Source organism: Mustela erminea, chromosome 8 (assembly GCF_009829155.1).
Source record: "Mustela erminea isolate mMusErm1 chromosome 8, mMusErm1.Pri, whole genome shotgun sequence".
Classification (NCBI taxonomy): domain Eukaryota; kingdom Metazoa; phylum Chordata; class Mammalia; order Carnivora; family Mustelidae; genus Mustela; species Mustela erminea.
In genome coordinates this window covers 97,738,360-97,759,489 of record NC_045621.1, presented here as the reverse complement: position 1 = coordinate 97,759,489, position 21,130 = coordinate 97,738,360, and the positions used below count along the sequence as shown (strand labels likewise).

General features: G+C 34.4%; 1 protein-coding gene across 1 annotated transcript in view; it reads left to right on the top strand.

Moving 5' to 3' along the window:
- Window positions 1-17,026, top strand: part of SLC35F5 (solute carrier family 35 member F5) — a 37,221-nt gene extending 20,195 nt beyond the window's left edge. Inside the window, exons 11-16 of the mRNA XM_032353832.1 lie at window positions 1,006-1,110; window positions 4,194-4,353; window positions 8,822-8,912; window positions 13,118-13,272; window positions 13,775-13,868; window positions 16,088-17,026. Of these exons, the coding sequence (XP_032209723.1) occupies window positions 1,006-1,110; window positions 4,194-4,353; window positions 8,822-8,912; window positions 13,118-13,272; window positions 13,775-13,850 (587 nt within the window). The 3' untranslated portion in view covers window positions 13,851-13,868; window positions 16,088-17,026. The remainder of the gene's footprint in view (window positions 1-1,005; window positions 1,111-4,193; window positions 4,354-8,821; window positions 8,913-13,117; window positions 13,273-13,774; window positions 13,869-16,087) is intronic.
- Window positions 17,027-21,130: the final 4,104 nt, after the last annotated feature.

The window sequence follows — 21,130 nt, the reverse complement described above, 5'->3', positions numbered from 1 at the left end:
CATTGAATGGAACGGTGCTTTCTAAATCATCCCTGGTCACTGCCCAGTGAGCCATGCCTTGAACTGTATTACCTCTTTCTTGGCCAGAGCGATTTTGTATATGTAAAACAATACACGTATTTGTTGTATATGTGTGAGATTTTTATTGATAGGCTTTCTTTTTGCTTTTTAAAAATGCTTTAGAATAATTTTTAAAAATAGATTTAATAAAACATTGGACTTTTGGATAATTAAAGTAATAAATGTGGTCACTTGCCAGACGGCACATTAATTTAGCTATTTTTAAGGACTTACCAAAATGTTTTTGAGAATGAGTTAATACTTAAGAGAACCAATATTTATTATGCCTATACTACCTTCTATTATGTTAGATATTTTAGAACAATAGAAAGTATAAGTAATGTGTTTGCAGTTTTCAAGGAGTTCTTGATTTTAATCATTAGATTTATAAAATGAAACCACAGAGAATAAATAATCCTATATCTAACCATGTAAGTATTAAGTGGTCTAAAATAGAAGACAAGGAGGATGGAAGTTCATGGAGGAGAAGGAGATGCTTTGTGGCAGAAGTGGGAATTTTAACTGGGCTTTGAAGATGGTAGTGGAATATGTAATAAAGATGATAGGTCACAGTGGGGAGGACTGTATAAGCAGTGGCTTAGAGATGGAAGGAAACATTGTTATGCCAGACAGTGTCAGGTGAAATTGTTTATGTAGGGGAAAATATGAAGTTGCGTTTCAGAATTTAGAAACAAAGTGTTGCTTATATGAGTTTTAATATTATATCATGCATGTTTGGCTAGATCATTGGATGTTTTTGCATGCATTTGTTCACTCTTTAAACTTCTTCCTGTACTCTTGAAGGGCATGAGGGAGGTGGGATTACTTTTATTTTTTCATATTTGTGTACTTCTTGAAATCACATCTGACACATAGGTTTTAAATAAGTGTGTGTTGAATGAGTTAATAAACAAATTCATTAATTCATTATGTTGATTTTTACAGGTTCCATTTGGTCTCTTGTTGGAGCTATGCTCTATGCTGTCTATATTGTTATGATTAAGAGAAAAGTAGACAGAGAAGACAAGTTGGATATTCCAATGTTCTTTGGTAAGAATATGTCTACCTGTGAGGCTACTTTCTTTGAATGATTAACTTAGGGTTTTGTTTTTGGAGGGAATAAAGAAGCCTTTCTCTTCTTCTCCATATAATTCTTTAAAACCATCAGATTTTAAAGATTATGAAGTCCAGTCTCAGTGTTTCTCTCATACCTTGCCCTGCATTATTTTGCACCTGTGATGGAATGCTCGTTTCCTCAGTGTGAGGTAAAGAATTCCTCCTAATGCCTTTTTTGCTTTCGTGTCTTTAGCCTTTGAATCAGATATTTTCTTCATTGCTATGATAGAATTACACTGTTTTAGGCATATAAGAATATACTTGCTGTATTACACCTTTTGCTATTTTTGAATTGTTAGAAGCTTTAGATTGGAGAAACTGCTCCCAATTATATATATAATACCATTCTAGTCTATGTACTGTTCATTTAAAGTCAAGGGCCATTTAAAGGCTTTCCACTGCACTTTAAGATATAGATTCTTTTATGATAAAGATTTTCAAATTACCCAATTGTAGTTTCTAGCATCAGTTCTTAATTTCGGAAAATAAAATACCTAATATGATTTATAAGCTCTTCCCTTGCCTTGTATCAGCTCAGTAAAAAACTTGTGCTTTCAGTTAGATATCTGTAGATGTCTTCCAAAAGATACCTGAGTAGCACTAGATAAAAAAGCCTGGTGATGAAAGTTCGAAGTACAGCTAATAGGGAATCAGGAGACCAGGAATATGGCTGTTCTAATTTCATTTATTTCATACTCATCAGCAAAATGAGGAAATTGGACTGGATAAGTAGCTTTCAAACTGATTTGCAGAGGATCCTGCGAAGGGTGAGAGGAAGTGGAGTTGCATGCATGGTTCTGGTTCTTAGACTCTTTTGCTGCTTCAGCTGAAACAGTTCTGTTTTGGGGGCTTTTGCATTATAATTTAATTTGTAGAAAATATTTTTCTGCTAAAAAGTGTTTGAATATCTTCACCTGATGATTAACAGAAACAAAACATTTGGAAGGCTACCAGACCAAGTGATCATTCAAGTTTAAATATGGAATTCAATTAATATACCTTAAGTATGAAGGTAACTTTAGTGATGTCTTATTTTAGAGTCATAGAAAATTCCACTTGGAATGGAACAAAATGCTAATATTTTTTGAGTTTTTTTTTTTTAAGACTGACAATCTTCAGGAAAAATTGTTCAATTTATTGTTACTACAGTACACACAGTCATGTAACTTGATTGGTCTTCTTCATATATAATGTAACACAGTATTATTTTGACCTGGACCTTACAATAGGCAGGACAGAAAAGACATTAGGATTGGGTTGTGCAGGGTTCTTTAGGCATGGGGATAGAGCAGAGCATAACAGGGAACAATGTGATTGGACTAGAGGCTCACTTTAGGGAAGAATAGGAGGATATGCAGGCCAGATTCTGAAGAATCTGGAGAATAGGTGGAAGCAATTGGGACCTTTGTCTTTAGGTCTAAAGGTTGTTAATTTATGTGGGATTCTGTGGACTTAATTTAGTTCAGGGTCCCCAAACTAGGTTTGGTTTTTGGTAATGCCAAATTTTGGTGTTTTAATTACAGCTTTTTAATGTTGTGTAAGCTTGGTCCCTTTTGTATGTGTCATTTGATTTGTTTTTATTTTTATCTCTAGATATCTTAAATTGGGTATCTTAGAAGCAGGATATGATTTCTTCCCACCCTTATTTACATTTATTTATTTATTATGTTAATCACAGGAATTTCTTGTGGGTGATTTATTGAGGGGCACTCTGCAGGGAAAACTGACAAGGAAGTAAGAAAAGCAGGATAGAGAATCAGAAAGAGCCATGTGGGCTCATGTATAACTGAGGTTTGGCCCAGTTTGGGGCATGTCGGGGCAAGAGGAAGAGGGGAGGGTGAAGGAGCAGGTAACACTTCAGGAGGGTGAAGAAGAAGGTACTCCTCAGAGACCTTCTGGGCTTGAGCCATTAGGATTTCAGCCATGAGCATGGCCTTGTGCATCCTTCATGAGTTAGTTGTGGGCTGTAGAGGGGGTGGGCTGATCAGGGTGGGAACTTCATGGGAAAGGCAAGCTTGTTTGCTCTCCAAGACAGTTCTTCAGAGATGGTGGGTGGTTCTAAGTCCTTAGTAAGCTCTATAGTTACCTAATGGATCTATGATGTTCAACTGTAGAGGAAGTGCAATAAAAATTACTATAGAATTGTAAATTTTTCCTTTATAGTCTTTGTATTCACATGTAGTAACATTAAACTTACATTTCTTTAATAATAATAGTTTACCTTTACTAACTTTTTATGCCAGGTACTGTGTTATATTGTATAAGTGTTTCATCTAATTTTCCCAGTAACCAAATTAAATGTGATTTTATGGTTATGGGTTGGAAAACGGAGGCTTAAGAGAGGTTTTGCATCTTGTATAAGGTTTACAGTACTGGTGAATGGTGGAGCTGGGATTGGAACTCAGGGCAGTCTGACTGCAGAGCACACTAAATGTTACAGCCTTCCTTTACAGATAGTCTGCATGTAGTTCATAAGTTGAGGAGCTGTTTGTGTATATATGTTATCTCACCAGTTAGCTTATGAGCTCCCTGGAAGGCAAGGACCAAGAATATATCTGGTTTGGAAACTTCTCCATTATTCCCAGCAATACCACAGGTGCTTTAAACATAAATATATGTTAAATCAGAGAGCAGACTGTCTACTTCCCCATAATTAATTTGGGCTGCATATCCATACACACAGATATACCAGTTATTTCATTAAGTTTGAAGTCACTAACTTATTAGTAGCTAAGGTTAACAACCTTTCTTTTTGAATTAGTGGTTTATTCTGTAGTAGTTGCTCTGTGCAGCGTGAATAGTGGAATCTTGAAGACTCAGTGACCACAGTTGCTAGTACAGTTTTTTCCGATGTTGAGCTGCCCATATGTCTGACTGAAAGAAAGAGAAGTTCCAGTTAAGGAAACCTGTTGGAGCTCTTTGTGCAAAATCTAATGTTTTCTAATTACAGCGTTATAAGTTTGAAAAACTTAAATGAATCTCAGTTACTAACTGTTGTCTCTTTTATACATATTTAGGTTTTGTAGGTCTGTTTAATCTGCTGCTCTTATGGCCAGGTTTCTTTTTACTTCATTATACTGGATTTGAGGACTTTGAGTTCCCCAATAAAGTAGTATTAATGTGCATTATCATTAATGGCCTTATTGGAACAGTTCTCTCAGAGTTCCTGTGGTTGTGGTATGTACTATTTATACCCTATGATTTATTAGATACCAGCTCATGGACTTTTGGATAGTTTAAGCATTTGTTTTCTTTTGTCTTCTGATGGCTTCTTCTGTGCACCTTCTCCCCCTACACACTTCACACTTTAATAAAGTAACTCCACTAGAGCAGGAACTTTGTTTTTTAACTTCTGTACACTGACTGTATAGAGTAATACCTTATACGTAGAAGGAGCTCAATAAATATTTGTTGAATACATATTTGAATGAATGAATGCATATAAATGATCTAAATTTATAGAAGTGTTTTAAAAGTAGAATGTTATATAGATGAAAGGTGTCATTAACTAATGGAGGTTTATATTCTGAATATGAATAACATGAGTTCTGAGTGAGAATCTAGGGAACTTAAGAGACTTTGGAATGGTTGTTCATAGACTTTTTTTGTTTTATTCTTAGCACTTTTCATATAAGTGAGCTAGATATGTAACCCTGATTAATTTGAGATGTTAACATGTTTTGAAATGTTGTATCAAATATATTGATGTGTGGTAATGACCCTAAAATAGTTTGAAGACAATATCATGTATGGAATTTAAGAAATCTTTCAAATACAGAGCTTTAAAGTTAGTCATGTTACTATCTAATAGGAACTGAAAAAAACCCACAAATTGTACTCTTAAGCTCCTAAATGGATTTTATGATACGCCAATTAAGACCACTGACTAGTTTTCCCTTGCAAAAGACTGAGACAAAATAGCCTTTTCCATGAAGACTTCCTTAATGCTCTACCTGTACTTTTCCCTCTCCTCAATTAGGGAAATTTCGGTTTTCTTGATATTCTTCCACGCTTACTCCCTTTCACGTAGCACTTAAAGATAGACTTTATTTTATAGTTAATTTATGTCCTTAAGTTTCTTTACTGATCTAAAACACTTTGATATCAGAATCCATTTATTCATTCAATCTTCCATCTTTCATTATGTGTATTTTATGTGCTATGTTTTTTTAAGCCAAGAGATTTACATATTTTATTTTCTGTATTAATATATATTGTATACTCTCTCATCCTATTGCTTCTTTTCTATCAATTTTGGTATTTCTTTTGTTCTCTGGTTTCTCTTGCATCTCTCTACTCTTGATTCTGAACAGATAGAACTACTTATTGGTAGTTTTTTGATTGAACTCTGTTGAATCATGAGGGATTGTTGATATTCCACCATTTTTTACTACAGTTTAATTATGTACTCACTGTATTTTAATACAGGTTCATGTTTTCTAGGAATTTTAGTTTAAATTAGATAATTTCAAGGCAAAGTAATAGATTTGAAAGCAATTATTAAATTTTTCTTTGGACGTTAGACTAGAGAAGGGTTAAGTATGATGCCTATTACATTATTACATTAAGACTCATAATAAACAGATTATGTCACTAAAAATATTAAAATGCTCATTCTTTATTGAGAGCTCCAGTTTTAATTAAACATACAGTAGAGAGTTTTATTATGTTTAGCAGAATTTAATATAGGCTTTAGGGGATGATCAAGTAGGAGTTGTGACATGTAGTCTCTCTATGTGAGTTTTTTTTTGCTCCTTTAGAAAACTTTACATTTAAATAAATAACATGTTTTAGAATTTTTTTAATTTAACTTTTTTAGAATGAAAAGAATAATACGTACAAAAGTTTACAAAAGCATATACAATGAAAAGGAAATGTTTTCTCTCTTTCATTTTAAATCTCCATTCCTTTTTCCCAGAGGCAACCACTATTAACTTCTAAACCTTCTACAAAATTTTCTACCCATGTAGAAGTGTGTATCAGTCTCCTGATCCACCCCCAATCTGTCTTACTTTTAACACACAAATGAGGACTTGCTATGGATATTGTTTTGTACTTGCTTTTTTTCCCCTGATTGTTTTGTAAATCTTTACATATCAGCAGTTAGGTTCAATTCATTTTTTAAAACCTATGTAGTGTTCTAGTATATTATGTTCCAATCCATTATGTTACATACCAGGTAGAATATAATGTGTTTTACCTGTTCCTTATATCAGCAGTTAGGTTCAATTCATTTTTTAAAGCCTACATAGTGTTCTAGTATATTATGTTCCAATCCATTATGTTACATACCAGGTAGAATATAATGTGTTTTACCTGTTCCTTATTGGTAGACATTTTAAGTTCCCAGTGCTTTGCTTTGTAAATAAAGTAGCATTGAATATCCTCCTGTTTATCTTTGCATGTATACTTAAGTAAGCTGCAGGTTAAATGCCTGTAATTGGAAAAGACTGAGTCAGTATACGGATTTTAGATTTTGATAGAGAATTGCATTATCAATCCCCATGGAGGGAACACTATTTATTTTCCCAAATGTGTATATGAGTATGTATTGTTGAATGATAAATTGGACATTCATAGTCTTATATTATGATAAAAGCTATGTTTATCCTTACCTAGAATGGATTTTTCAGGATCTCAAGGTTTATTTTTCATATATACTTTGACACTCGAGTGATTAAGAGTACTAATGGTAACGGTTCAGTAGCAGCAAACCAATCAGTAATGAAACAAACACATCCCTTAAATTCTGGGTGTTCTTGGCAACCGAACAAGTTTAAGAAGCATATCTCTATATATTTTACATCTTTTTCTTTTTCTTAAAGCTTTTATTTATTTATTTGACAGACAGAGATCACAGGTAGGCAGAGAGGCAGGCAGAGAGAGAGGGGGAAGCAGGCTCCCCGCTGAGCAGAGAGCCCGATGTGGGGCTTGATCCCAGGACCCTGAGATCATGACCTGAGCCGAAGGCAGAGGCTGTAACCCACTGAGCCACCTAGGTGCCCCTTACATCTTTTTAAATCATAAGAAAATATACATTTAAATCAGAACTCATAATCTGCATGTAGGATGATTCCCTTTTTTTGGTGGGGTGGGGGGGATCAGGGTTATTATTGTATGTTTAACTATAAAAAGAACAGTAAACTTCATCTTACATAATCGAAGTGCTGAGTAGTAAACTACAGATTTCAAAGTGTGGTTGTGAGCTTTTTTTTTTTGTAAATTTAAAGATACAGAATTGTCACTGATTTTTTTATTTAAAACAAACAAACAAACTGAGGTGCATTGTTAAGCCCAAATCCTGTACCATTTGTATAGATGTTGAATGATAGTACCTAGTTCTTTGTCTCAGCATTTCCTAAAGTAAGTCCCTGAAATGATAATAGATGACAAAAGGATTCAACCATCAGCTAAATTGGGAAAAGCTGGTGTAAGTCAAACAGTTTTCTTGTTAATACTTTGTTTCAGATTCTTCATGATTGTACTTTGTGTTATAAATCTCTAAAAACATATGCCACATTAAAAATTTTTTTGACCTCTTGAACTATCTTTTCACAGAGTAGCTCATGTGTGGTAGGAACTACTAGTGCTTGAGTTCTCTTTACTGCAGTGATAAGAACTGATGGTATAGCCTCTGTTGAAATGTTGAGTGACACTTTATCAAGAGATAGGCTCTTTTTTTGCAGGACAGTATTAATTCTGTCATATACTGAGCTAGAATTTAGTAGTTTAGAATTTCTGTGAGTCTCTTAATTATATACATTATGGTTTTATCTTGGCTTATAATTAATTTATCTATCTATCTATCTATCTTTCTTTCTTTCTTTCTTTCCGTAAGTAACCTCTGCCTGCAATGTGGGGCTCAAACTCATGACCCTGAGAGCAGGAATGCTCTCAGCCAGGCACCCCTATTTTCTTTTTATACATCCACATTATTAGTCTGTATAAATGGCTTACCTATTCGGTATAATGCTTCCTTTCATTTTTTCCCTTCAACTAAATAAAACTATTTCCAGAGTGGTAATTCAAAATTTGATACCAACATTGAAAATTCAAGGTGAAAAGAAAATGAAGAACTTATATTTTGGTTAGAACAGTTACCACAAAAAAGGAAAACAGGAAGGAAGTATCCTTTAAAAATTGTCAGCTCTTTTCATTGCTAACCCAAACCAAAAGAGCAACACAAATCTGAAGACTATTTTAATTTTCATGAGAGTGAGATATTTTTGCTTTGCTGACAGACTCGTAAGTTGAGCTATCTACTTTCTTAAAAGTCTGTGTTGTGAAGTAATATCCTGAAGTTTAATTAAGCTATTTTCTTTGTTAGCTAGGTATTACAAAACTATAAGAGTTCTTTTGACAGTTGTATAAAAAATGTTAGTGAAGTAGAAGCTGTACATCCAATGTTGAATAGTATGTGTAAGCAAATTTTGAAAATAGTATGAAATACTTGAAAATTTTATTCTTATATATTTGGATTTTTTAATATTTGAAGGTAAACTTTAAAAAATCATCCTAGTTGCTTTATTGCTTCTCAATCTGTCCTAAGCTTTTGTCTTTATTCCTGATATTTCATGCCTATATTTTCTTTGGTGGTTTTACTTTTTTCATATGGAAATGTTTATTTTCTTTTTTTCCTTTGTAGGGGCTGCTTTCTTACCTCATCATTGATAGGCACACTTGCACTAAGCCTTACAATACCTCTGTCCATAATAGCTGACATGTGTATGCAAAAGGTAAGGCAAACTGTTCATTAAATATTTTAGATGAATTTTTTTTGAGAGAACATGCACAAGAGAGCATGAGTGGGGAGGAGAGGCAGAGGAGAGAGAATCTCAAGCAGACTCCCTGCTGAGAGCAGGGAGCCCCTTTGGGACTCGAGCTCATGACACTGACATCGTGACCTGAGCTGAAATAAAAAATCTGACACTTAACCAACTGAGTCACCCAGGTGCCCCTATTTTAGATGGATTTTTAAAATGGAGTAGTAAAAGTTAGGACATATGATTAAATTATAAGCCATACAACCATGATTAATAGTTGGTGCCTGTTCTGCCTCTCTAAGGTGCTTTACTATATAGAGATATAAAAAGTACCAAAGAAATGGATAATCTCATACATTTTTAACTTTTTTTTTTCTTAATTTCTAAGTTAAGGACAGTATCTTAAATATAGTTCTCCAGTTTGGGAGCTGGTTATTCCACATTTTGTTGGTAAGTCAGTGGTATAGAATAGGGGATGGGATATATTTTATTATATAAGTAGTTGTGTTTTGATTCCTAAGATAAATTCCAAAGATTCCTTAATACTGCAGTAATATTATAGATATGAGCAACATAGAATTATGTTTCTCAGCAAATGCTCATTTCTGTCAGGACTCAGGAGGGCAGGTGCTCTGTCCCTCTTCTGTGATGTCCTGGTATGGATGCAGGGATTTTTATGGCAAACATTGGCAATGGTAACATCACAGAAAAGAGAATCTCTCCCCACAGCATGAAGTAAGGAATTTCTTTACTGCTTCTAGGAGTAACAAGGAGAAAAGAGGCATAGTATATATGTAATACTAAAAGATGTAGTGTAGTCATTTATCAATCAGTTCAAAGTTTACAAACTTTGTTTTTTTGTTTTTTGTTTTGTTGTTGTTGTTTTTTAAAGATCTTATTTATTTGACAGAGAGATCACAAGTAGGCAGAGAGGCAGGCAGAGATGGGGAAGCAGGCTCCCCAGTGAGCAGAGAGCCCGATGTGGGGCTCGATCCCAGGATGCTGAGATCATGACCGGAGCCGAAGGGAGAGGCTTTAACCCACTGAGCCACCCAAGTGCCCCTGATTTTTTGTTTTTGTTTTTTTTTAAAGATTTTATTTATTTATTTGACAGAGATCACAAATAGGCAGAGAGGCAGGCAGAGAGAGAGCGGGGGAAGCAGGCTCCTCACCGAGCAGGGAGCCCGATGCAGGGCTCAATCCCAGGACCCTGGGATCATGACCTGAGCCAAAGGCAGAAGCTTTAACCCACGATACCATGATCTGAGCCAAAATCAAGAGTCGGATGCTTAACTGACTGACCCGCCCAGGCTCCCCTGAACTCCCAAGTATTAAGTAACAAAATGGTGTGTGTGTGTGTGTGTGTGTGCACGCGTGCTTTGGTTTAATAAAATTTGAAGAGGAAATACTTAAAAGCTCAAAGGCTTATAATATATTGAAGTTAGAATCAGATTTTTAAAGTGATTTTTCTTTAGATCTTTGTGCAGTTCATAGGATAAAGGCAAAATACTCCAAGTGATATATATTCTAAACAATTCTGTGCTGATATTTACTTTGTTTCATGACTCAGTGAATTCTTATTTATTTGTCATGGTTGAAAACAGCTTCTCCTTAGTTGAGAATTATCTTATGTACCATGCATTTTAAAAGAATGTGAATATTATAAAATATACATAACACTAAAGTTACACATCATTAGATTCTTTACAGATTTGAATAATAGCGAGATCCTTCCACATCTCAGGATCTTGAATATCAACCAAACTTGCTCTAGTGAAACTGGGGAAGTATTGTTATTAGAGGATTTTGGTAGACTACTATGTAAATGAATTTTTCTGTACTGTATTTTGAAAACATCAGCTTTTGCAGATTTGAAAAATAAAAATTGAAGGTTAATTTTAGGATTAAAAAAGAACTGTCACAGGGGACCTAATTTTATTAAATGATTATGTAATTTGTTTAATCAAATACTTCAAGATAGGACAAAACAGAAGAAAAGGGAAAATGAAAATAAATAAACAAATAATTGTTTGCATAATTAGAAAAACATAACCAGTCCTTTCTTGATTGTCTTCACATCTAGAATTAGCCAGTTAAATGAGTAGGGGGTGGGCCTTTTGGTGCGTGGGAATTGAGGGTAAGAGGATACCTTCTAGAAAAAGTGGCAGGGTGTGCCCCAGAGCTGTAGAAACAGGAGGGGCTTCTGGATGGCTCAGTCAGTTTACATTTTAGCTTCCTTAGGTTCAGGTCATGATCCAGGTCCTGAGATCCAGCCTGGTCTCAGGGACCCTGCTTAGCTACCTCTCCCTCTGCTCCTCTCCTGCTCATGCTCTCTGTCTCTCTCTTATGTAAACCAGGAGGAAAAAAAGAAAAAACAGGAAAATCTACTTTCATTGGGTTTTTTATTCTAATAGCCAACTGTATTTATATATAGTTTCTGAAGTTAGCAGTTATCAATATCTTTTATCATGCCTAAAATAAATCATTACCTATTTAATATAATTGGTATTTTGTGTAATAGGAAGCATCTCTGATTGTATTCAGATTTGTATTCACATATATATTCAGGTTTTTAGATATTTTTTGTAATGTAGACAATATTTTGTTATAATAAATGTCTTCATTTGAAAAATTGTCTTCATAGCTTGTTGGAAATCAATTTAGAAGTTTTTTATTATGTGGTGACATAAATAACTTGCGTTGTTACAAGGGAACTTGGTCTTTAAAAGTCAACTAGGGTTTTACCTACCTTACAAAGTTTGCTTTTACTCAGTTATAAAATAGGCTGAATATTTATGAAGCCACTCTTATCAATTTTGTCTACATTTTTAACTCATTAGTCTTCAGTTTTCATACTTTTTCTGGTCTTGGGTCATATAAGTGTATCATGGTTTTTCTTGATTATGTATATTCTTACAAATATTCCTGGAATATGTTATAACAGTAATTTGATAACAGCATGAAGGCTTTTTAGTTTCTCTTACTGAATGCTCTTTCCCGGGTCTTAGACTGAAAGGCCATGTGTGTATCAGTCAAGCAGGACATGCATGTTAAAAGTTGTCAGTGATTATTCTTGTGTTATGCATTGTGAGTCCCTCATAAAAAATATTCTCATAAAACCCCATTACTCTGACTAATGGTCCTATGAAATGAAGTAGTATCCACCAGAGGGAGTCTTGCCTGTGATCCTAAACCTCACTTTTTTTTTTTTTTTTTAACACTTAAAGAGGGCAAACACAGTTTTTCTGATCTATTTTAAAGACAGGAGTTACTATTTTCATCATTATTTGAAGGAGATCACACCAGTGGGTTGCAGTAAGTCTCAGTCAGTGCAGCCTTCTTTGACAATTGTTTTTGATCTTTGTTGTATCTAGATGGCGTTTCTTCACTTTATGGCATCTCATTATTTTTAATTTTCTTGAGAACCCTGATAAGATGATGTACTGGGGGCTCAGCTTTGATGATATCTGAGGGGCGTTTCATCAGTTCTGCTTGCTGCTTGTCTTTTCTGGCTCACATTTTAGTAAAAGTATTCCTATTTGTCATCTTTATTTTACTTAGCCATGATTTCCTTTTGAAATTTTTCATTTGTTACTACAGAAACAAACTAGTTTTAAGAGTCAGGATTAGAATTTTTTACAAATTGTTAATAAAAGGTTTGCAAAAGTTGCACTTAAGTGTTTATCTGTTTTTGGTGCCATCTTTAAGACACTGTCACATAGCACAACATATCCCAGCATACTGTAACATAGTTTTTAAAAATGTGAGTTTTTGAAGGTGACTTTAGACACTGAAGGGGAGGATCTACTTGAAAGTCAGCAGTAATCAGTTAAGAAAAAAAGAAAAAGGGCATCATGATGTAGAAGACAAAGTTTAACGTTTTGTAATTCCGCTTCCGGATGTATTACACTTAATAAATGAAAAGTGTGCCTTCTGGCTTTCCTTTAGACCCTTTCCCAAACAGGACATAATTTTGTTGGTAATTTAAGCAAGTGGAATCATACGTTGATTTCTGAATCCTCATATTTGATAATAACATACTTAATAACATACTGTCAGTGCTTAGTATTCTCAGTGTTTTAAATTATTCCTGCAAATTTTCATAAATGGAAAACTTATGTTAAAGGAGAAAATTATCTTAATGATAATTGTGGGGGTTTTTTTGTTTTTATTTTTAGGTGCAGTTTTCTTGGTTATTTTTTGCAGGCGCTATCCCTGTATTTTTCTCATTTTTTATTGTGACTCTCTTATGCCATTATAATAATTGGGATCCTGTGATGGTGGGAATCAGAAGAATTTTTGCCTTTATATGCAGAAAACATCGAATTCAGAGGTAGGTTTGGTTCTAATATAAGTTTTAAAAAATATATTCCTTGCTAAATAAACTGAAAATCATATGCTAGCCTAGTATGAAGAATTAGTGAAAGATTATCATTTATATATGTATTATGTCAGGTAAAATAAGTTGTTGAGATCCTTTGGGTGGTAAGATAGTTTCTTCACAACTACTTTTAAAATATGTTTTGATTTACAGGTAAAACCGAAGTGCTTATTGTTTTGGTGTAATGAATTTAAACGTAGAAAAAATGTTCACTGGTGTGAATAAGATTTATAATAAAACATGATAACACTGCCTCAGATTTTTTCAGTTTTTTCTTTTTTAAAAGATTTTTATTTTTGCATCGTACTATAATCAGAATTTGGGGCAAGTTGTTGAGAAATCTTGCCCTAATTTTAATTCTGATCTCACAGCATCAAACAATGGAATAGATCATTTTTAAGAGCTCTTTTCAGTTTTAAAGCTTTCCTTAACTATTATCATAATTTTTTTTAAGGGTTCCTGAAGACAGTGAACAGTGCGAGAGTCTCATTCCTATGCATGGTGTTTCTCAGGAGGATGGAGCTAGTTAGCTGTTGTCTGTAGTCCAGGTTTGTATAAGCTTCTTTATTCCTGTAATGCTCAAATACAGAATTGGTTTTCCGTAATTAGCTTTTTCAGGGAAGCATAGTCTAGAAGGTAAAAGACGAGCTCTAGAGTCACACTGCCCGGGTTCCAATTCTAGCTTCTCCATGTACTTAGCTGTGTGATCGTATGCAAGGTTATTAACCTGTCTGTGCCTCAGTTTTCTTATTTGTGGAATGGGGTTACAGTAGTCCCTCTCTCATTAGATTATTGCAAGTATTAAATACTTGGTAAGTTGAAACTATGCAAATGAAATGATCCAACGTTTAACTATTACTTTTATTCATACTAAGAATCATCTTTTTATGTAACAGTACACTTTAGAAAGATATTTTTCCTGTAGTATAAAAGTAAAAAAAAAAAAAAGGTATTATTTTGGTGTATATCCAGTCTTTTCTCTATACATGTGTGTGTGTTTTCCCTAACTAGCATAGTGTATATCCTGATTGACTAGGATTTTTCACTTACTGTTTCAAGAACATTTCTCCATTCCTAAAAAATTTTAAGAAATACTATCTTTCCTTATATTTATGACATGAAAAATGAGTACATGATATTTTATCTTTCACTGAATGAATGCCTGAAATACATCCAACATACATTTTTGGCATGTATAAAAGTGATTATATATTCATTTAGAGTGAGAGATCACAGTAAATTATTGAAATTTGAGAGCTTCAGGTCCCTTTTATATTGAAATGTTTCCTGATTGCACTGAGCTTCCCTGACTCACCTAGAACACTGAACAGCTACTGTCAACTCCCTGCACTCAAATTGGACTTTGAAGCTTAATTGTTATTGTCTTCATGGTAAATTTACCTCTGACCTAGGGCTAATTGTCTTGGTTCTGGGTTTCTTTGGTCAGCCAGTTTTTTATTCTAGCTTTTATTGTTATGATGGTTATATATGCACATAGTTCACAGAGTTAGAATTCTACAAGATTTCTTGTACAAACCAGCTGCCACCCACTCTGCCCTGCCTGTTCTGCTTTCGCTCTTGTCCTACTCTGAGGAATCACTTTAAACTCGTAGTCTCTTGTTTTGATCCCTGCTTCCTGCTTTCCCACCCATGCCACACACAGTCTCTCTAAGTATCCTGCTTATACTTTTATTTCTTGATTTCTCCATTTTAGGCGTCATCAGTCTATTTTCCCACTTTGGTAGATGAGGATAGATTACTTTCAAGTTTCCCCCTCCTTTGTCTCCACCCAATTTACCTGCCTTCTCACCTCCTGATCTCAGTGTAGTTATTGTATAATTCTGGATAGATCTATAAGCAGTGTTTACAATGTTATGCTTATATAAGTGTTATTCGGGTAACTGAGTCATGTTGGATTGTGCCTGGCATTTCCCCAGTCCAGAGACCCTCTATTTACTCCTTATAGAAAATACACCTCACATCTTCTCCTGGGTTGGAGAAGAGGCACTTGACAAGCTGTGAAAAGTTAGGCAGGGTATCTGAATGTGTAACTGCTTTTTCTAAAAACCATGCTAATTTTCTTGTTCTTTGGTGTTCCTTCACCCCTCTTTTTAGAGAGATCTGGCTGGCTGTTGTTTTCTTATCTCTGCTCTTCTCTTTGTTCATGTGATTTATTCCTTAAAAAAAAAAAAAAAAATCCCTTTATTGTTCGTCTCCTGAGCTTTTGGGGACAGAGTGGAACTAAATATGTTTACTTGCCATCTTCAAGCTAAAAAAAAAAAATCCATACAGTTATTCTTTAAAGCTTTTTAGTACTATAATTTATGCACGCTCTCCCTAGTATGCTGTTCATTATTCCCACGTTCACACTCATGCCCACCCCCACCCAGGCAAGGATTCAGTATTTTTGGAAGTGAGAGTTGGATAAAGGGGAGATTGTGAAGATGGACTGCAGTAGTGTTTAAAGGACAGGTGTGGCAGGAGTCTTTGTCTCCATGGGGTAATGATGGGGTATGCCATGAACAAAACTGTTACTATGCTGTCTTACTAAGCAGTGTTGGCTGTCAGCCTTCAGCAGTACTATGGAACTTCCTTCTGTGAGTTCTTAGTACTCACCTCCAGTTCCAGTATCCAGTTATTAAGTACATAAACTGTGTTTGATATATATTTCAATGTTAAGATAATTTGCTTTTTTCAATAACTGTAGAAAATTAAAGCTGTGACGGTTATAAACTAATGACGATTTTGTGTTTGTTTTTATTTTTAGCTTGATAATGGAACATTATGCAGCAAAGAGACAATCTCTGGCAAGTTTTTGTAGAAAATGTTTCAGTGCCTAGTCTGAAAAATAACAGTTTCAGTTGTTTGGAACTCTAAAATATATTTTCCTCATATCTGTTTTCTTCATTTCATAATGAAGTACTTTGCTATGTAGCTGTGTACATATCACTACAGTTATAGGAAGTTCCAATCCACAGTCCCTCTAAAGGACCAACCTGCCTTACACATCTCAAGGAATTCAGCTGATGAAATAATTTGAACTAATCAAGGAATAGAATTCTAATGTTCTGGACACTTTATTTTCACATATTATTTGTTAAATGCTGGCCTATATTATGAAAATGTTTTCAAGAAATCATTTAAGTATATAGATCAGTATTTCTTAACAGATAAAGTGATGAAGTAAGCTGCCTATAATAGGTACGGATTATATTTTTGAGTTTAGTAGAATATTGCAAATTAACAACACAGAAAAAATGCTTAATTTTATGCAAGTGTGTCCATGTTAATTTAGTGGGACTTTAAAGATCACACTACATAAACTGTATTATCCTTTCCTAGCATTAGGTGCCTTGTATTTTAAATCTGTGACAAACTATGACAAATTTTTAAAGGGGAAATATTATTGTAAAATGAAGAGTTATGTATTTCTAAAGGCTCTATTGCTGTAAATTTAAGGGTTAAAGCTCTGCTTAATTTAGAGTTTTGAAGAAATATTCTGTCTTCAATTAAGACATTTTCATAATGGAATGATTTAAATTGAAGTGATAAAGAGTATTACTAAAATAAAATGTTTATATATATGTATTTGTGTATGACAGATCTATTAATTGGTTTCTGATTATTTTTCATATATAAATGTGCCCAATTACTCCAGACCTGGATGCCTCTACTTTTCCTAAATAAATAATTAATGACTAAAATACCAAAGAAGGCAAAAAAAGGTTCTACTTAAAAAATTTCATTTGAATTTTCCTCTACCAAGCTTCAATATAAAGTACTCTTAATTACAACTCTTATTAAACTTAGGTTTTATGGTGTACGCTTCTTGTGCAACTGCCCCTGTTCACTGTGGAACATCAGTGGATGAACATGTCTCAGGATTCATCTAGACCCATTTCCTTTTCAAGTCGTGTGAGAATAGTTCATTTCTTTTCAAAGTTTCTTAACAGTTCTGACTTTTAAAATTCCCTCTACAGTATTTAGCTTCAGTTCATCTTATTCACAATCTTAAAGTTGCTTTGGTGTTACCATGAGTTGAAAATGGAATTTAGCCATCTTTTTGCTTGTCCTGAGAACTTTTGTGTTAAAAGATTGTTTATGATACTCTGTTTAAAAAACAAACAGCTCTTCTCCTGTTTGGTGCAAGCAGTAATTCTTACTAAGCTGAAATTAATACTGATTTTGTTACCTTGACTGGGAAAAGGCATGTAAAAAGTGCAATTCTAATGAATTTTTTTTTTTTTTTTTTAAAGAACTTAAGTAACATTTCAATTCCTCAAAGACTAATTTCAGTTGTGGTTTATTACCTAGATACCTTTACTTCCTGTTTGTGCTGTTCGACAGCTCACCAATACCTTCAGCAAGTTACAAGCTAAGATAGCTGAAACAGTAAAGGCAGAATTCAACTTTTAAATTATTCTGCAAAAATGGTAGGAGATGAGGTTGAACTTAGAGACTTTTGGTTGGTCATGTGCTCTGTGTTCACGTGTCATACAGATCCGGTGTTGTCACTCAGGACTCATTCAGCTTGGTTAACATGCTGGATGGATCATGCAGAGGATTTCCTCCACCAGGCTGCTGGGACTTTTTGTTGGTTTGTTTTTGTGTTTGTGTGTATGTGTGTGTTTAAGAACAACCTCTGTAGAAGAAAGCAACATTAAATCGGTTAACTGCAAGTATGAATTATTGCTGCTTTGCTTGCCTACCTATTATCTTTTCTCCCAGGTTTTATTTGTCTGAATGATTTTTTTTATATATAATTTGAATACTGCAGCCATAAGAGTAAGCAATTGAGGACTTCCTTTTTGCACCTTTGTAATTAAGGGTTCATCTTCTCAAGAAATGAAGTTGTGGATTACTTCCATTCTGTGGTTTCCCAGAAATGTAGGTGTCAGGGCCCTCAGATCACAGCAACCACATTGCCAACCTTTGGAAATGTTGGGAGGGAGGGTTACCTTCTGGTGACTGCTCATATCCTTCCTCTGTTCAAGCAAGTGTTGGCCTACAGTCATATTTTCTGAATCTAAAGACCAAATAGTGATTTCTGATACCTTTTTGCAGTCTTCTACTTTTCTTTCTATATATGTAATTAAATCCCACTGTTGAATAATGCTTCAAATTATGACCTTAATTGAAGGGAGTTTGCTGTTTTGTCAGACTTGATGTTTGAGGAACATCAGATTCTACTGAAACAAAACTGAGAAATGAAGTAGCCTTATAGGTGCTTAGATGAATGCTTTTTGGAGTTCAGAAAAGCCCTTAGGTGTATGCAGTGCACCTGTACGTACTCCTTTAAATAAAAAAAAGAAATTAACATATGGGCTTCTATCTGCCTGGTATAATTAATTCCTTACATTAAACTGATTTTTCCCTAGTAGCTGATAAATAAAGTTTACTGTTTCTGTAGAAATAAGCTCACAAGGTTAAATGTGAATGTTCTCAAAGGTATTCAGCCTCGTTTCAGGAAGAATGCTAATATCCCCATCACAGTCAATCATGCAGAGCCAGTTTGGGGTTGCAAGGTATGACTTCTCTGAAAGCCAAAGATTTTCATAAGTCAGGATACTAAGGTATGTAGCACTAATCCTCAGTGTGCTGGTTGAAGAAACAAAATATCTTTAAAGAAGGATAAAGTAGGAATTAATTAGGAGATATTTTCTCCAGAATAATACTAGCAAATAAATGAAACATTATTTTTGTTTTAAGCATTTCTAGTTGTTATAATCCTCTTCATGTCTCCCTCCTTTTCTTTTGAAATATTCTCTATTACTAGATAATATTTTAGGAAGAATTCACAGAAATACATAAATAGTATTTGAGATATCTGCAGATTTAATTTTTGTAGCTAAGTTTGTGTGATTTTTTTTTTAAATGGTGACATGGCTAACAGAAGATTTTCAGTATACAGAATTTGAAGTTAGGTTTCTGTTCTAGTATGTACATTGTGTACCAAAATTTCATTTAGACAAATTGAGGTACATCTTTTCATAGACTTGCAATTTTTAGACTGCCCCCCATTTCCTTTTTTAAATAGTACCAGCCTTATCTGTCTCTACAAAACTTTTGTTTTGTATTTCAAGTACTGTATGTACACAGGAAATTTTCCTTTAAATCTTAAGAGCCTTTAATAAGCAGGATAGACGAGGAGTTCATTACAGATTAGAAGCAAATAACGACTTGGGAATTTACTGTTACATTTGCATGAAGCTTTACTGTTTTGCCTCCAGGCATAAAGATTGCGTGATGATGGAAATGTTGATTAACTTGAACTCTTAAGATCACCTTATTTTCATCCTGATTTTTGGTTATCTAGAAAAATTGTGATTTATATATTTTTAAAACTAAGCATCATATTAATGTCATTGTATTTTATTTATGTATTTTTAAAGATGTGTTCATTTGAGAGAGAGAGAGCTCAACGACGGGGAGGTTGGGGGGGGGCGGTGGGCAGAGGGAGAAGGAGAGTCTCAAGCAGACTCCCTTGAGTGCAGAGCCTGAGGTGGGGCTTAATCTGAAGATCTGAGATCACAATGCACCCTCAGTCTCTTAACCAGTTGTGCCATCCAGGCGCTCCATGTCATTGCATTTAAAACAATGCTTTCCTATAAAATTTCTCATGTGTAATATACATTAACTACTAAAGTGTCAAACAAGGAAATCATTGATGTAGAGTTAAGGAAAAATTAAGGAAAGTAATTAGTACTCTCTGGTTAGGGGTGTATGTTGAAATGCTAAAAATATCTAATTGAGAACATTTTGAGTTTTTGGTAAGATGAATGGGAATTTGTTTTTGAGTTGGGAATTTGCAGTGGAGAAGTACTCAGATAAAGACAACATTTCCTTCATGATACTTCAAAGTTGGAAAAGAAAAATTTCCAACTTGGAAGTTCTAAAGTGAAACTTTTTAAAATTGAAACTTTAACAAGGCACTTCATGAAATTTTTAGTTTTTAATTTTATATATGATTTTATTCTTCATAGCTTCTTTTATTAACTATAACTTAGATCCTTACATACTAAGCCTTCAGTATTTCTCTACTTGGTTTTTCTATACCTCGTTTTAATTATAGCAAGTAATAAAGTCAGTCGGGCAGGCAGGAGTATTTATTAATTTTGGTGGGTCCTTGAAAGGCAGACAGATTTCTGTTTCAAAAATCTTTTGATACAAGGTGAAAACCGTTCTTTAGAATCTTATTACCAATATTTAATCTTTATTACCAGTATTTGCTTTTCTTGGGAAAAAATTCAGTGTCAGTTAAACCATGTAACATCAAAACAAAATTCTGTTGAAGGCTTTGTCTTAATTATTCTGGTATAAAGTATAATAATCCATTTGTAGTAGCTTAGTAAAGATTATGCTTTAATATATATTCTCCAAATTAACTTTAGCCGCTGCTGAAGAGCAGTGTCCGCTAAAGACGCATGTGTCAGCATCGCCTGCAGGGCTTGCTGTCCTCCCCGCAACCCCCAGTTAGGAGGTCTGGCAGGGCTTGCTGTCCCCCTGACCCCCCAGTTAGTAGGTCTAGAGGGAGGCCTGGGAATTTGCATTTCTAACAAGTTCCTTAGGAATGCCCCTGATGGTGGTCCCATGGCCACACTTTATGAATACTTATCCTGAGGAGGCAGCACTGACTTTGATGCTGGGATTCCCCCTTTTACCCTTTAACAAAACTGATTGAGGAGAATTATTTAATCTGAAATAAAAGAGTGAAATCAATAGTGCCCAGCCCCTTGTGCCTGGGTGCTTTATAAATGCTGACTTCCTTGAGGAGTGCCCCATCACTATTCTCAAGCAGAAAGTGAAGAGT